We start from the raw sequence: 17,626 nt of genomic DNA on the forward strand, positions 1-17,626 counted from the left end.
TTATGTTTTAACTTAAAATAATTTAAATTAAAAAGTAAAAAATATAATTTTATGAGTATTAACTAGAACCTTTAGCTACCTTTAGCTGCTCCTTAGCTTGTATGGGCTATAAAATTATATGCTTTGTGGGTCTTCAAAAATAACACAGTATGACATTTTTATGTCTTTAATATGTATGTACAAGACCCTAGTCTCTTGCAACAATAGTTAGAAATCTTAATGTGACTAATTGAAATAAATTTGAACTTGAACATCATTTAATTGAGAATTTCATTTCTAATATCTCATATAAATTTCTCAAGTTTACATTCAGTATATAATTATACAATCTATTGTTAACATTATGCATCTAAAGAATTATAAATTGATTGTTGTACAATAATAATAATACAGACACTAACATTCATAATTCGATGAGTAGACCGTAGGTAGGAGGTACGTTTAGTAAATGTTTCGTTGTAGTAGAGTGTTTAATATTTTTATACTCTTTGAACTTGGGTTATTAGGTAGTACATGAGATCAGATTACAAGGTAGTACTACTACTAGTAGTACTTCCAAAACAAATCCTGAGCTAAACTATTTGATTAAAATTTATCATAATAATTATTTGAAAGAAAAAAAAACATTCGCTTAAAGGACATGTATCATAAAGAAAAAAAAAACGTCCGTTGTAGACTTGTGTAAATCTATGTTAAACTTCAAAAAGCTGTCAACAGTAAAATCAACAAACAAACAAAAAAGTCGTTCATATTACAATTATACGTTCATTTTAAAGTCTTATCACATTCACGTGTTTAGGAAATAAATAGCACATCACATCTTAGGTGTTAAAATTAAACTACGAGTACTCTGTTCATATGATGGCTTCAGTTTTATGCCGCCAAAATATTTTTCACTTTTGTAATGAGTGAAACGGATGATACCGATGTTCTTCTCTTGATACCTCCTAACTTTTTCCTCGTTCCTAGCTCAGATTCTGACACTTCAGTACTGGAGTCCTCGCGTACTGTTGTTCACAAACCGGTTTCATGCACAGCACAAGTCCTAGGCAAACTTGTCAACCAAGTGCATTCGCTTGAATCTAGGTTAGAAAGCCTAGAATTAGATTCAAATAATACCTTATCCAGCGTCACTTCAAGAAGAAAAACATGGGATTCCGACAGTTTTGAGAACGGCAGCGTCGATAGAAAGTGTTTCACATTTCCTCGTAGGCGACGCCGTAAAATTTTGCGTAAAGACCGGGCGAAAGAAAGTTCATTAACTAGTCTAGATACAATAGATACATGTAAGAAAACAATTCCTAGTTTAAAACTAGATAACTTTTATAGAAAATCGACAAAAATAAATGACCTTCAAAGTATGGATGGTGACATCAGTAGTATTGTGTCTACTCCAAGTAAGAAAAATGATAAATTGCTATTGCATGAAATTGATGAATTCCTGACTAAAGTAGAATGTTATGAGAGCCCTGAAACCAGGGCAAACGAGGATTCAATCAGCCCAGAAAATGTAATAAAAGCTACAGGTGATTATATGACAAATAAGTATGATGTAAAAAGCAGTGCAGATGATGTTGTGTTGCCAAGTGGAAGAACCGTGTCAAGCTCAGTTCTAGATAAGTACATATATTTAGTGAAAAATAATCCAAGTAGTTTGCAATCTCTGCCAAGGAATTATAAAATAGAACAGAATTCAACTACATCAGCCAAAAATAAACAAGAAAATCAAGAAACGAGGTCTCCCAGTGTTCGTAAATTAAATTTCTCTGATAGCAAAGATATACAGCCAACTTCAACACCAAAATGTGCAAAATCTGCGAGTACATACTCGGAGTCATTCAAACCTTCATCTAACAAAATATATGACAGAGCCACTAAAGTTCTGGAACATTACAAATCACAGAACTATAGCAAAGATTACCAGAACACTGTAACGGAAGCAAGTGCAAGAAAAGAAGAATTCAAAATGCCTCAAATGCGGCCATTTGGCTATGAAAATAGAGATGCACATAAAATTAATATTGACTCAATAGATACTGACTTGCTTAGTCTGAGTGAGCTTTGGGGAGAGAAAATTGAAAGAGGAGAAAGGTCAGATAATATTAAGCTGGAAGAAGAAAGACTAAAAAGAGAGGTAATTATTAATCACTATATTGGTGACTATTTCTTCTACTCAAAAAAAATCCAAATTTGATAAGGATTGTTAATATTTTTTAAGAACCACAGGACAGTTAAACTTTATAATTTTTTTCATGATACCAAAATTTTAATATAAAATTTATGGTTTAGAAAGAACAATTACAGAGTTCTTACTGGTTTTTCTCTGTAAAGACTGTATTCTAAACAAGTCTTTGGATCGAAGTCATTCAACTGAATGAATAAGTTTTTGTTTGAAAAGTATGGAAAGTAAACAGTAATAAGTAAACCACCATCATCAGCCCATGTATGTTCCCATTGCAGGGACACAGGCCTACTAAAAGGTTTCAGACCTTAATCCACATACATAACATATAGACAGATGTCACATGTAGTAAAAAATTTTAATTCTTCAACATGATGGCTTCACATTGTTATCCTTCATTACATAGTACCAATTAAACACTAAAAAAATTGATGCAAATATATTAAATGTAATGATTATTAATTGATATAGTCACACCATTTTAAATATGATTACAGCACTGCGAATCAATGATCCAACAGTTGCAAAGAAAAATCCTAGAGCAACAAGAAAAGCTTGCCGTTGCAGTAAAAGTGGACAAAGCAAAGGATGCAGCAATAAGCAAGCTACGAGATGCTTGGCTTAGGCTCACTGGCAGTCTTGATAAGGCAGAGGAGAGACACAGGAGTGCGCTGGAGAAAATGACTCGTGAAGTTGATAATTTCAAAGTAGTTGCTGAAGACGCACAAAAAGTTAGTGAAATTTAAATAAATTGAAAAAATTCTTGTAATATATTTTTTAATTGAATTATATTTATCTTAATCACTAATGTACTCATGTCATTTAACAACAATGTTGATACAATGTTAACTAGCTTTTGCCTGCGATTTCGTACGCGTTAAATTCGGAGTAGTTAAAAAGATGTTATTATATATATGAAGTATAGATTTATACTTTATTTATATCATAATATCATCTCCTCTCTTGAATCACTCCATCTATTTAAATCCCTTGTGTAGTTTAAAGATACTCGCATAGGGACAGATGCGGGAAGTGACATTACTTTATATTTGTAGTAATAATTCATTTAAACATATATGAATTATTTTAGAAAACACGTCACTTTGAATCGGAACTGTACAAAGCTCTCGATCTCGCACACGACTATCAAGAGAAATGCAAGCAATTAACTGCCGAAAAGAAGGAACTACAAGATAACATGGAGAAAGTGGTAGCGAGTAAGGATGAGGTGATCAGGAACAAGGATAAGGAAGTGGAGGTGCTGAAGGAGAATTACGAGACGGTCATGAGGTTGAACAAGCAGTCTACGGATTGTGTACGGAATCTTGAAGAGGCATTGGACAGAGTGAGTATCTCATTAAAGTGTTTAGTGTATATTTGTTAAAGATTTTCTATATTTTTGGTTGTATTTAGCTGCAAACTATTACTTTTCATGATTAATTTACTTCATAATTTGTGGCAATATTTATAAAATTTTACAATTAATTAAAGCCGTGACAAAAAACTGAGCAGATAAACTTGTAACATATATTAATTGTTCGCCCTGGCTTCACCCGTATTACTGTAGATAAGCAAAGAATAAAACTGATAAAAATCCAACCCATTTTTTCAGGAAAAGCTAGACCATGAGATGACAAAAGGCAAAGTGAATGAACTGAATCAAAAATTGCGTTCAACAGAAGAAGCCTCCTCTCTAGTGCTGCAAGAGAAAGACATTTTGAAGGAAAAAGTGAATGAAGAGAGATCCAGGTGTACAGTACTGGAGCGGCAGCTCTGTGATACACAGAACCAGCTGAGTGAAATGCTTCGACGATGTGTGAGTTTCGAGATTATTGGAGAAATTCGAATTTACACACCAAATAGGTTTTATAGGTGTTTCCATAAAATTTTCAAATGAGAATTAGGGTACTATAAGCTTAAATACTGAAAAAGAAAACAAAAATTAATTCTGATAAGGTACATCCAATATTTCTCAGCTGGACTAACCAATTTGAAAATTAACAAACATTCGCAATTTTTTTTTTACCAAACACCACATACCTTCTTTTCTACCCATAGGACACACTAGAAAACGAAACCAAGAATCTCCGCAAACACCTAGAACTCCAGAAAACAGAACTAAAGAGCCACTACCAGCAGCAGCTGGAGGAAGCGGTGCTGGGAAAGTTGCACGAGTTCCAAAGGCAGCTGGATTCAGCGGAGAGAGATATGGAGGCAGCGGCCAGGAGTAAAGAGAACTCCATTGTGGATGCTTATAATAAGCAGATTGTGAGGATTGAGGAACAGTGAGTTGAGGTTTTCTTGCCTTATTTGTGTGAAGTCTGCTTTTTATGTGGGAGTTGAGCATGCTTCGGCATGAATTGTGCCACCTCCTCTGGGGAAGTACCACACCCCCAAAGTCGAAATTTCAAAGCACAAAAAAAAACCTACTCAATTCTATAAATCGATAGAAGCTTGTACCAACAAACAAAAAAAAAAAATACTTTACAGTATACACAAACAACTGTACATTTTTAATCCCACCACAGAAATCTTTATTATTATGTGCTAAGTGAAATAAGTTATGTTCTTTCATTTTAACAGGCACAGGCTTGAAGTTAATGTTCTAGAAGAGAAGCAAAGAGAGGAGATAAAGTTGTGTCGTCTGCAACTGGCGCAGGCAACTGAGAAGATCGGACTGCTTGAGGTGATTGCTTCTTATATAGTTAATCATCACTACATACCAAGACGCTTTCCGCCGTGTATGTGTGTCTGTATGGTTAAATCTTTAAAACTGCACAACATATTTTGATGTTTTCTTTTTAATACCACAAGCTTTCAAATAAAAAAAGTATCATCAAACCTTCTAACTACAGAGGTATAGACGCTAAAAAAAACTCATCAAATTGTTAACTTGCAATCTTTTGAAGTCGGTTAATTGGGAATATTGCAGAGCAAACTGGAGACGTACCGGCGTCGGCGCGGCGAGATCGCGTCGCAGCTGCACGCCGTCATGGAGGCGCAGTGGCGCCAGGCGCTCGGCATCCTCACGCGCTCGCACCGCGACGCGCCCGCCCCCGCCGCCGCCGCCGCCCCCGCCGCCGGTCTGTGCGGGGGGGAGAGTAGAGAGGGGATGAGGGGGGGGAGGGTGAAAGGGGGAATATACAATTGCAATTGAAAATAAATTTAAAAAGGGAATAAAGTCAATGGAATTTTATCGCAATTTTTATGGCATTTATTGAAAAAAGGAAAAGATTAAAGGAAAGGGGGGGGGGGGGGTTATAAAAGGGGTAATATTGATTGGGAAAAATTTAAAAAAGGAAAAAAGCCAATGGATTTTTCGCAATTTCTATGGCATTAACGAATTTGAAATGAATGAACACATTTTTTAATATAGGTTTGAAATGAAAAATACCTGGACTTGGGTTTTATTCCCATATATTATTGTTTACACATATACATATATATAACATATTTATCCGCTTCCCAGTGTCCACCCCGCACCTCGAGTACAGCCCCCCCGCGGCCCCCGCGGGTCCCCCCACCAGGCCCCACGTGGACCTGCACTTCGAGGATCTGAGTGATAGTGAGCTGCAGCACTATGTGAAAATGGTGTGTTTTTCCTCGATTTATTGTCTTGTGTGTTTATAAATTATCATAGAGTAAGTCACTAAGAAAATTAGAGAATTGGACATGTATAACTACCTAGGTAGACTTACAAATATTATTAAAATTATTTTTTTGTTCAATATGGTAATATAAGTAGATTTTAATAAATTCTAAAATATTCCGCTCCCTCCCCTTGCGCTGTTTTAATTCTTTAATTTTTTTTTTACCTTCAGCTAATGTCTACGTCAAGCGTATAAATGTATTCTATTTAGACAAATACTATAACTATAATGAACATGTATAATCACTACATAGTATAAAGCAAAGTCGCTTCCCGCGTCTGTATGTATGTATGCTTAGATGTTTAAAACTACACAACGGATTTTGCAGATTTTTCTTACAGATAGAGTAATTCAAGCGCATGGTTTATATGTATAAAATATCTATTGAACTACTTCGAATTTAACACGTACGAAGCCACGGGAAAACCTAGTGAAATATAAATGATTCACCTATTTAATTAATATTTTTTTAACTTATTTCAGCTACTAACGAAACCGCCAAGTGGCGAAGTGCGCGGCCGCGACACAGCCGAGCGGCCCACCAGCGACAGAGACTCGCACGAGCGGAGGAACAAGCCGGGATACACGAAACAACCGCCCTGGAAGGCTTGATGCTCGCTTTTAGTCTACATTTAGGCTATTGTGTTCTGAGCTAGATCTAGATAAGGTCCAGATTGATGGATTGTAGGGTGCGTAGAGAATTGGGCATCAGCCAAATGGGCTGAATGGTCCGGAATGAAGAAATACCGCCGAAAGTTAATAAACTAATTTAAAGATTACATTATAAAGAGGAAACATTTGTGAATTTATATGTATGTTTGTTTTTACAAAAAATCTATTTCACCTCTATCAAAAATTCACTCAACATTAGAAAGTAACACAGGCTATATATGTACTACAGGGAAAGCCGGGGCCGACAGTCAGTTTATAATACAGTACAATGCAATATAGTGCAAATGATACCGCCTTAAAAACTCAATAATTTACATTTACAATGGAGTAAGTAATTCCTAAATAGCAATATGTTTTTAGGGTTTTATCCCTGTGTGATTCCGCCCACCGTTGTGTGTTTCAAAATATAGTGTTTTATCTGTATTTATACTTTATAATGTAAAAATGTCTGAAATGATTTTTTTAACGATATTATAAGAATGGAAATTAATGTGTCTTGTTGTAATAAGTATGTTCTGTGTGTAAGAGATATTTATGTTTTTGATATTTAAGTTTAATACATTCCTTGTCATTTACATGATGTTTAATAAATGAAGTTTTAAAGAATGTCACACTTTGATTATATGATAATCTACTCCGTTCTCTGGATAGGTTATAAACGAAATGTAACATTGGTAGTTTATGCCTCTTGCCATAAAATTATAACCATAAATAATAAGAATTTGTTGTTTGAAATGTTACATTTTTAGGCCGTAGATTGCAGGCCGAAGGTTTCTCAGAGGATGCAATTTTATTCGATAGATGTATAGGGTGGGTTTGTAGTTGCATAGTATCAGGTATATTATATACAAAACACACGTGACTTGCTCCACAATAAAATATAAATATTTATAATTTTTTTAAATAGATATATAAAATAGAAAATTTTTGTCACTCGGGTTCTTAACTGGGAGAGGAGAGGAAAAGCATTATATTTTGTTAGACTAATGCGAATACATCGCAGTCATGTATTATGCCGAGTTTACTTTTCCCAGGCGTAAGTCAATTGCAGGTTACTTGTCGAAGAGTTCCTTCCGGGAAGCTTATGGCCATTATGCTCCAGCCATAGTCCGGATTATTTAAAAGTATAAAGCCAAAATCTAAATCACAATTATCGACAGACTACATTATAATTTAAGTGTGTGTATACAATTGTGGCAATTCCGACTAAAAACTGAAATTGTACAAGAAATAAATAAAATTACAAGGCCTAGCATGTTATCGTGTATGCGGCACTAGACATTCTTATAAGCAATGTGGTAAAAGGAAATAAAATTCATATGAACATGTTATATACCCATTTATGTTCAAATATAAATGCCAGTTAAACATACAATACAATGGCATCGCGATCTATACAACTATTAATGTACACTTATTTTATTAATCACAATATTTAGAGGCAAGAACTTATACAAAATAAACGAGATATTAATTGGTGTATAACTTCCTAACAAATATACAAATACACTTTAATACATTTTTTGATAAATACGAAAATAAATTATACACGATTTAAGCATATGTTAGCATTAAATACTTTTTTAACACAATTTTATTGAAATAACTAACATAATTTATAATATGGTTTTATAGAGAAGGTGTTTACTTTTTAAGTCATAATAATAATTGTTATACATTTATAAGTTATTTATATTCTATTATAACTAAAGACATAATTCGATTATCATTTGGTAATCCGTGATAACAACCCATTAGTTTTAAACACAAACGTGATATATAAATATTAATTTGGTCGATTAAAGAATAACCACTAAATTGAATTCTGTTATTTATGTGCGTATAGGGTCATACGATTCATGGCTTAAATCTCATAAATTCAAGATTTTTCAAAGTGGCTCAAAATAAAGGGAGACAATTTATTTTTACTTAAATGCAAGTAATTTTGAAGTGTATTGAACGCTGAAACTATACATTTTTCAATCAGTTTAGAAAGCAGCTTTCTTTCCTCACTTATTGCCAACCATTCCAGCTGTATCTTTTATTAATATAAAAAGAACATAAAGATTCACCGTTTTTCCAAAATACCAACAGCGATGCCTTTATTGTAGTGACAGTCACATTTGGTTAAGAATTTTTATCATTCCTCGTTTCCATAGTCTAATATCCCACATAAGGTCAACCTTTGCTCAAATGAATACGGTGTCAAAATTAATTTGTATCAAATAGAACGTGGTTCTGAACATATATAAATAGGGATGCCTCAAAAAATATGTTTGATTATAAAATTTCACACAATCAAGTCTGGGCTATTTTTAACAACAGCTGAATATACGTGAATATGTGCTATAATCCACATTATACCGAATCCTATACAAATGGTATGGATTGAAATTTTTAATTGTTGCTGAAAAAGTTAATTTTTTACGGGAATAACGAGCTTCGATATAAAATAAATGAAGTTTTTTTATTGTTATCATATTAGTAACTTTTTCTTTGTATTTTTATATTCTTTCACCGTTCTATCTGGATTTATGTTTGATATATCAAATAGAATAGGTTTACAATAATAAGTTTATACTAAATTACATTGGACAAACGACCAAATTTTAAAACATCGAAACATCGAAATTATAGAAAACATTTAACAACATATCAAATGGTTTTATAATAACGCGATTCGGGATGACGTATTGTGATATAACAGAGAGTTAGTTGTTAATATTATAGTTATATTCGTTCAATACATTATGTAAATTATCTACAGATAGTGTTTTACTTAAGCATGCTTGAAAGTTTCTGGCCTGTTTTCCTCTTTAGGCAGAAAACAATACAAAACGCTTAAAAATCTTAGAATCGTCAAAAATGTTCTTGATGTATCTAATTTTTTAATGATTTCTTTTATTGCACATTGCACTTGTGTTCCGAGTTCCCATACCGATTACACCAACAGACATTGCATATAAATTAAAAGACTTCAACAATCCATTTTTATCTGCCATACAGTCACAATTTAAAGTCATAAATAGATCCCGAATGTTTGTGGTCATTGTCACAAGTGTAAGCGGATACCAAAACGAATTCATATTGGCGCTTTTACGTCACGAGCGGGAACGTAAAGGATCAGACCGATGCGTTATGTTCTTGTTAGCGAGAGCGAAGGACGGAGTCTGGGATGACGAAGACTTTTCACAAAACTGTCCGCCCTGATTATGGCGGACAATTTGTGGCCGCACTCACAACTTCTGGATATGTTCCGTTGCTCTTATCTATCAGTTAATACTTATGATGTATGCAAATTACCGTCACATCGTCAAATACTTTATCGGGAGCATTGTCAGCAACCTTAAATAAAAAAAAAATCGCGAATGATAAATTTGTAGCATTATTGAATTGACGAACGAACGATTGAACGAATGAATGAATGAAACGAACGATTGAATGATTGATGAATGAAATGAACGAACGAAATGAATGAAATGAACGAATGAAAGTTATGCGAGCGCGGAGGCCGGCAGCGAGGAGTGCTTGGGCTTGGCCTTGTGCACGAAGACGCGGATGGCGCCGCTGAAGTCCGCGCTCACCAGCACGTGGCCCGTCTGCGACGACGACACCATGCCGCCTTCCGGACCCTTCTGGAATCAGATTTATCTAAAGTCAGTCTAAGCTTTCAAAGAGATTTTACATAAATGAACATTAAATTAATCGGTATTTTGAATTTTGTCATTTCTTTAACGAAAGAGATTTGAAGTTTCGAAAGTTGAAAGAGTTTTGAAATTTACCATTTTACATAAATGAATATAAATATTAAGTTATGGTCCGCCAGCAAGACGCGATTTAGTTGGTTTGGTCGCCAACTGCAAGTGCCTTGGTGGAGTAAGTGGGGTGAACTTGCAAGTGGGTTAAAAGAAAAAAAATTGAAAATTGGTTAAATCATAAAAACATTGTCAATTCTATTAATGACTCAGTTATATAAATGTAATAAATATATTTGTATCAACCGATAGTTTATGTCATATTAATGTTGAAAATTATTTCATTATTTTTATGTATTTTATATCGATATAAACGCGATAACATTACGCCACAAACATCTAACATCAGAAACAAAGCAACTCACCACATCCTCTTTCTCCTCCCGACTCTTGCCCGCATTCAGCTTCTCCTCCCGCTCGCTGATCATGCGGATCATGTGGTCCGGGTTGGGCGCGAATATGGCGCACGTGACCACCGCGTTGTGCGCCTTGACCCCCTCCCAGAAGTCGTTCCGGTCGCGGCGCACCGACGTGAATTTGGAGTAGTCGTGGCACGTCTTCCATATGTAGATGCACTGGTTCTCCGAGCCGCTCACTATGTACTTCCCGTCGTGGGAGAAGGACGCTTTGATCTGGCTGGAGACGTTCACGTAGCCCTTGTACTTGCAGGACAGGTTCAAGTCGCGCAGGTCGTACAGCCGGATGCGGCTGTCGTTGGACGTCACGAGGATTTTGTCGTCGTTGGGCATGGGCTCGATGCCGCTGATCTTCCGGCCGGTGGAGTTCTTCCCCCTGGTGGAGCGGACGTCGATTTGCGTGTGATACTTCAGCTGGTCGGTGGTGTAGAAGATGCAGCGGCCGTCGTACGTGCCGACGACGGCGAACTTGCCGTTCTGGCAGAAGTTCGCCGCTGTTATCAGCTTCGTTTTGCCGTCCACTTCGTTCCAAACGGCCACCTGGAAAATTTGTATGAAGAATATGGAAATGATTACGCATTGATCCTCGATTTGGCTTATTTTCATAACAATACCATATTTCATTTGCAAATTTTTCGTTTCAGCAAAAATTTTGGTAAAAAGAATATAGTAAGTATTCGCTCAAAAAGGGCAAACTTTTTCCCACCATTTATATTAAAACACTACTATTAATATATGCAGTGCAGCATACTAATATATCATTGGAATAACTTATAATAAAGTGTGTTTACACACACAAACACACTTTTCAAATTCAAATTCAAATTCAAATTCAAAATGATTTATTGTGATTCACAGGTTATTAGGGAGGTATTACATAATTATAAGTTCTACTGTGATCTGCCATGTGGCGTACAATTGTCAATTTTTACATAAGTAATTAATTAATAATCATATTTATACATATTTTCGTTTATACCAAGCACAAAATACACATTTAAACAGCAATCTTGAAAGCATACCTTCTTATCCGGAATGTTCCAGAGCCGCAGTTTTCCATCGAGACTGCCCGACAGGAAGTACCTATCATCCCGCGGGTGGAATACGATGGCCGTCACAAAGTCGATGTGCTGGAAGCAGCACAAGCACTCGCCCCTCGAGATGTGCCACAGCCGGACGGTCTTGTCCATGGAGCTGGAGAGTATGAAGTAGTTCTTCGACCAGGACACGTCCAGAAGGTCGGAATTGTGGCCGGAGTAGACGCAGAAGGGTTTGGGGTTGAAGGGCGCGGCGGGCCCCAGCGGGGGCGAGTGCTCGGGGGACGGGGGCGGCGCCAGCGACGCCAGCGACTCCTGCGACGGGGTGGGGGACGACTTCTGCTCCGCGTTGTACTTCGTGCGCATGTCCTGGAAGAGATGAACTTGATTTACATGAAGTACGTGGGTCTTTTTCATGTCGGTAACATATGTCTAAAATATTAACTTTGGTCTGCGTATGACTGAATTTATTTATTTATTTTTTTTAATTTTTTTTTCTCAGTAAATTGATCAGTAAATGAGCGATAAATCCAATGGTTTTTTTATTTATTTTTTTTATTTTTTTTTCTCAGTAAATTGATCAGTAAATGAGCGATAAATCCAATGGTTTTATTACTTGTGTTGCATTCTAACTTTATATCTTAATAATTGGCTTTGAATCTTTTTGGCATCTCGCTTGCTGGTAAGCGTAGATGTAGTCTAGGATGGAGCGCGCTTCCCTAGAAAGTACCTGTTCACTCTACCCTTGAAGATCCCCAGATTATACCCGTCAAAAACCCACAATTCGTTCAGCTTTTTTTATGTTTGAAAAATTTGGAAAGATAAAGCATAGTCAAATATTACTCTAATTTTTACATGTCCAGTAGCTTGAATGGTCATATTATATAAGCGTATTGATATTTAGACGATTGTACACATAAGCAAGTGTGTTCCCAGCGAGTGCACTCGTGCGAGCGGCTCACCTGGAACATGTGGTAGGCGTCGCGCGTGACCCAGACGCGCAGCAGGCGGTCCTGCCCCGCGGTGGCGAGCAGGCGCCCGCACACGCTGAACTTGCAGCACCACACCGCGCCCGCGTGCCCCGCCGGCCCCGCGCCGCCCGCGCCCCCCCCGCCGGCCCCGCCGCCCCCGCCCAGCTCCTGCGCCACCACAACATAAACATTTTGAAAATGTGTCAAACGATTTAATAAACTATATAGTTTACATAAACTAAAACAATTAGAACCAAACTAGATGAATCCTATTTCTTGTGTTAAATTTCCATTTTTATATCAAGGCTATTAAAACGAAAAAGCAAAGGTCCCAGTTGAGAACCTTGAGGGACACCAAACTGTAGACATACATAATATATGAAGCAATACGTCTAACTTGATAACTAGCCAAACGAATAACCCTATCCTTCACACCAAATATTCCCCTAACTACTTCTAACATAAACTTCATTCTAGATCAGCAATGTTATAAAACGCTAGTCACAAATCTATACATACTGCACGTGGCTGTCAAAGTCATAAGACAATTTATGCAGATTAGCACCTTCAGCTGAACATTATGAACCCATCCTAATAATAACAACTATTTTGAAATTTGCTGACCACACTTCTTATCTTATACACAAAAACCATGTTACGCTTTAAACATTAACATTAATTATTCTATTCAACTCCCCTTAATTTACAAACGTTAAAATTCATCATAATACAAAACAATATCAACAGCCACGTTATCCAAGCCTGCACATTTCAGACCTGAACATATCGCACGCAGCCATCAAAGTCGTACGGCCCCTTGTGCGAGTTGGACGCTTTCAGCTTGATGTTGTGTTCCCCGTGCACGTCGTCCGCGATCTCCGCCACGTCCTCCTTGTGCCTCGCGTGCGACACCTCCTGCGCTAGCGATTTGGCCGCGTCCACTGTCTTCTTTACCGTGCTACCGAAGAACCGCTTTAACCTATTGCGAGGTAAAATTGCGAATATGTACGTAGAGTTTTGTGTTTTGAAGCACCAATTGGATGATTTTACGATTTAAGATCGTATTAAGTTTTTTTAGGTTCAAATGAAAAATGAACAATTTGATATGCTTAGGAGTTATGTTACTTTTAATTCATAGCAATTCAAGCCAATTTCAAAATATTCAAATATCAAAATCAGTGTTAAAATTAGTACAAGAAAAAAAGTCGTTAATAAAACAAAACTTATATTAATAAAGTTATAAACAACGCACTCAAAAGTATCAATAGTAAAAATGTCGATTTCAGGAGCAAAAATTGACAAAGCATGATTTGTGTTGGAATATTCTCTAGGTATAAATGTTAAAAGCAAAATCCTCACCATAATGGCAAATTGGGCGTTTAATTTAAAATTAAAAAGCATTGCTATATGTATCGTAATAAAAAAAGAAAGATGTAACAGAGCTTGATTCTATTGTCATTAACTCAACTCTATCTAGAAGCAATGGATAAAAAAAAAATCGAATTGATAAACTTCTACTTTTTTGAAGTCGGTTGAAAACTCTGAGAACAGTAGTTTAAAATAAGCTTGTCCTATCATGTCATGATTGCTAATATGGTAGTGTGTTCTTTTTGTTTCTAGAATGTTCATCTGTTTGTATATCTTTGGACCAAATTCGTTACTTTTATCAACTCTATGATATGTCTATGATATATTCTTCTAATTTATGTGTCTGTACAAAGATGACCTTTATACATTAAAGTGAACTAATAAGACTAGAACTCCTACTATTTACTATCACTCGTGTTTCAGTTTTATGCCTTAATAATTTACCACTAAACTATTTATAGTAACGCCAGTGCGTCTAAAAGAAGTTTAGTTTGCAACAACAAAATGGCAAGCCAGTGTTGACCCATAAGCGTTTGCCGCACTCTGTTACTCCTCCAGCGAGGCGAGAATATAGCAACACTCAGCATGTACGGCTGTATGCGGAAACAAACTGTCACCTGATGTTTATGTTGTCTTGGGAGTGACACTTGACGAGATCGGCTCGAATTACACTGAATGGTGAAATTATGTTAGATAACTTTTTTTGTTTAGTTTTTTTTTCTATTTATACTCGCTCTAACTCAGTAATATCTACCTCTTCTTAGAACTGTTTTTTGGAACTTTAAGAAGCCATCAATAACGTATATAACGAAGTTTAAATGTATATTTATTTTATATAGAATAAGATGAAAGTATAATACCATTTGGATTGATTTCTATTGCTCTAGTCATCTAATATCCAGTCAAAAGCACTTTACAACAAATACTTAACATGTATTTTCACTAGTTATATATACATATTATTACTTACTCTTATCAGATAAGATAAAAGAAGTTTTATATAACTATTTCAATCTTAATAAAAACTTTCTTGGTATCATATGGTGTATCTTTTCCAAACGCGGTATCCTACAAATAGTCTAGAGTCTCAAAATTTCTGACTTCAACAGGTATACATACTTCTCAGTTTTACGCTTGATGGCGGTCGTTTGTCGATCAACCGACTCCCTTTTAGCTTCTTTCGTCTCGTCCTCAACGCCTCCAGCACACACGCTTTCGCTTTCCTCATCAGTTTCCCTGGAATCAACAAAACTATCATCAAAATCTTGTCAATTATCCAAGTTATGGAAGCTGTATGGTACAATGGCAAAAAAACAACAGATGCCTTGCAAAACAATGTCTCGAAATTATTTCAGGGTATATCTTACGATGGTGGATAGACAGGGCAATAATGTTAGACTAGATTTGAAATCTTTCGTTGCATATGTATGACTGTACTGATACAGGGTTTTCTATACAACACAGGTCAAAAATAATAATTTGTATATTACCATTTGCAAAGTTTCCTTGTATTTTGTTTCAGGTAAATATAAAGTTTAACTCAAAAGATAAAAGGTAGACTTCGTGGGTTTTATCTCACCTAGCATATGAGCAAATTTTGTTTAATTTCGTAAATTATAAAACGAGCGAGTTATTGTTCATTGCATTCTCTTTGTTTTAAAGTAAAAATGTATAAATGACTCTAAAGTTCAATTCAAAGTAATATATCATAAAACACGCCCATAATTTAAAAAAAAAAAACACAGACAGATAAGAGAGTCAATGTTATAAAGAATTGCATCTGCAAGTTTATGATAATATTCATCCAATTTTTTAAGAAAAAGGTTTCCTTGGAAACACGGACATAATACATTTTATTAATTTAGAATTTCCACTAAGTCTTTATCAAAGTCGTTGTTACGTCATCAAATCTATAAAAATCTAGGCGACATTCTATACTAAATTAAATTTTAACACTAACAACAGTACAATGTGAAATGTATTACATGCAACAATTTCCTAAACACAAAGCTTATTAAGTTAAAAGTAAATCTCTACTCATATTTCTACTAAAAATCAACAGAAACCGATCAACCAAGGAACAAAGAAAAGCATACCTTAAAGGCTTAAACTTAGACTATAAAATCGAAAAACACTGTACAATTTGAAATGAAAACCAACTCACTACAGTCGCCACGATGCGGCTGTGAACTGTGGACATTCAACGCACCTAACAAAGACATAGCTTTCTGTGTAAATTATATATGAGATTATTAGAATGAGATTGAAATAATTAAAGCCATGACGTATAAGTAAATACGAGTACAGTATTTAAAATAATTTCATTGCAGAAATAGTAGATATATTTCGAATTCTAGCAATCGATCACATAAAAAAAATAACAAATATGGTACAATCCTGTACAATGACGGGCGAGAAATCGATCTAGCTAGGAATCTCTTTTAGAAAATTTCTTATTCGTGTTTTATTCGTGTTTTATCAACTTAAACTTACTTTTTTAACAAATAGGAGGCGTTTGTGTAGTCCCAATTTATTATGACTCTTCCTGACATCTATTGGCGAATAATAATACTATTTTTTGGCGAATAATTAAAGTTAGAACAAAAAAAAAATACCGAGCAAAGCTCGGTCATCCAGGTACTTTTATATTATAGTATCATGAACAGTGGCTGATGTACACGTACGTAGCGCGAATCAGCGTACAAATTATTTTACTGTAAATGAATTAGATATCCAGGTCGCCGTCATTATTAGTATGTGAATATCCAGATTTTTAAATTTTTAATAAATTTAATTACAATGGCCGATAACAGAATACAGCCAGAAGGGGAAAATAAGTAGTTCGCTTACAATAGGAATAATTTCATTCCTGTAAGAATTTGACCTCGTACCCTACCTAACCCTAAAAAACTGATATGCCAATGATGATTTACGATAATCGCTCAAGGATCCGAGCCCAAGTTCACAACCGCCACAATACCACATAGTAAACTGCGCGACAAAGCATAGTGTATCATGCGATCCAATTAAGGATAGGATCGAATTAGCGCCATATGTGACGTCATAATTGTTATTCGAACGAATTACACTAGAATTTCCATGCTCAAATGGATGTCTCAATAACTGAAGAAATAATAACATTGTTTCTGAATAAACATTTTCGATTTTTTGTATTAATAATATAAGTTAATTAATAACTGCAATAAACAATTTTCGATATGTAAAAATAATTTCTAACTAAATCGTATTTTTCGCATGGCATTCCTATCGTTAATTGGATCGTAGTGTGGCGTATTATAAACAGCTAAATACACGATCGCGCTCAAACGAATTGTCCGAAGCTAAACTCCGTTCGCTCGCCAATTGCGCGGAGTGCTTGTAACGAGCGACACAACGGACTTTTTACTGCCACGCAACAGGGTGTCAAATTCCATGAAGCGTGACGCGCGATCGCGAGCGCAGGCGCGAGTGTAACCTAGTGTCGATGGAGAGGTAGGAGAGCGCGGGCCGCAGCGGGGCGGAGGGCGAGCGGCGCAGCGCGGGGTGCGCGGGGTGCGCGGGGTGCGCGGGGTGCG

General features: G+C 35.9%; 2 protein-coding genes across 2 annotated transcripts in view; one reads left to right on the plus strand and one right to left on the minus strand.

Moving 5' to 3' along the window:
* The first annotated feature begins 137 nt into the window (after positions 1 to 137).
* Positions 138 to 6,444, plus strand: LOC119838986 (MAR-binding filament-like protein 1). The gene is made up of 9 exons (XM_038365148.1): positions 138 to 2,134; positions 2,680 to 2,913; positions 3,273 to 3,527; positions 3,795 to 3,998; positions 4,241 to 4,467; positions 4,766 to 4,868; positions 5,115 to 5,247; positions 5,652 to 5,773; positions 6,316 to 6,444. The coding sequence occupies exons 1-9, from the start codon at positions 905 to 907 to the stop codon at positions 6,442 to 6,444; spliced, it is 2,637 nt and encodes an 878-aa protein (XP_038221076.1). The 5' UTR covers positions 138 to 904.
* A 1,382-nt stretch (positions 6,445 to 7,826) lies between these two features.
* LOC119838991 (WD repeat-containing protein 44) overlaps positions 7,827 to 17,626 on the minus strand; it is a 22,060-nt gene continuing 12,260 nt past the window's right edge. The window contains exons 12-18 of the mRNA XM_038365162.1: positions 15,171 to 15,287; positions 14,669 to 14,722; positions 13,461 to 13,662; positions 12,675 to 12,851; positions 11,698 to 12,081; positions 10,625 to 11,215; positions 7,827 to 10,139 (exon numbers count right to left, since the gene is read on the minus strand). Of these exons, the coding sequence (XP_038221090.1) occupies positions 9,999 to 10,139; positions 10,625 to 11,215; positions 11,698 to 12,081; positions 12,675 to 12,851; positions 13,461 to 13,662; positions 14,669 to 14,722; positions 15,171 to 15,287 (1,666 nt within the window). The 3' untranslated portion in view covers positions 7,827 to 9,998. The remainder of the gene's footprint in view (positions 10,140 to 10,624; positions 11,216 to 11,697; positions 12,082 to 12,674; positions 12,852 to 13,460; positions 13,663 to 14,668; positions 14,723 to 15,170; positions 15,288 to 17,626) is intronic.

The sequence above is a fragment of the Zerene cesonia genome, chromosome 3, assembly GCF_012273895.1.
Source record: "Zerene cesonia ecotype Mississippi chromosome 3, Zerene_cesonia_1.1, whole genome shotgun sequence".
Classification (NCBI taxonomy): Eukaryota; Metazoa; Arthropoda; class Insecta; order Lepidoptera; family Pieridae; genus Zerene; species Zerene cesonia.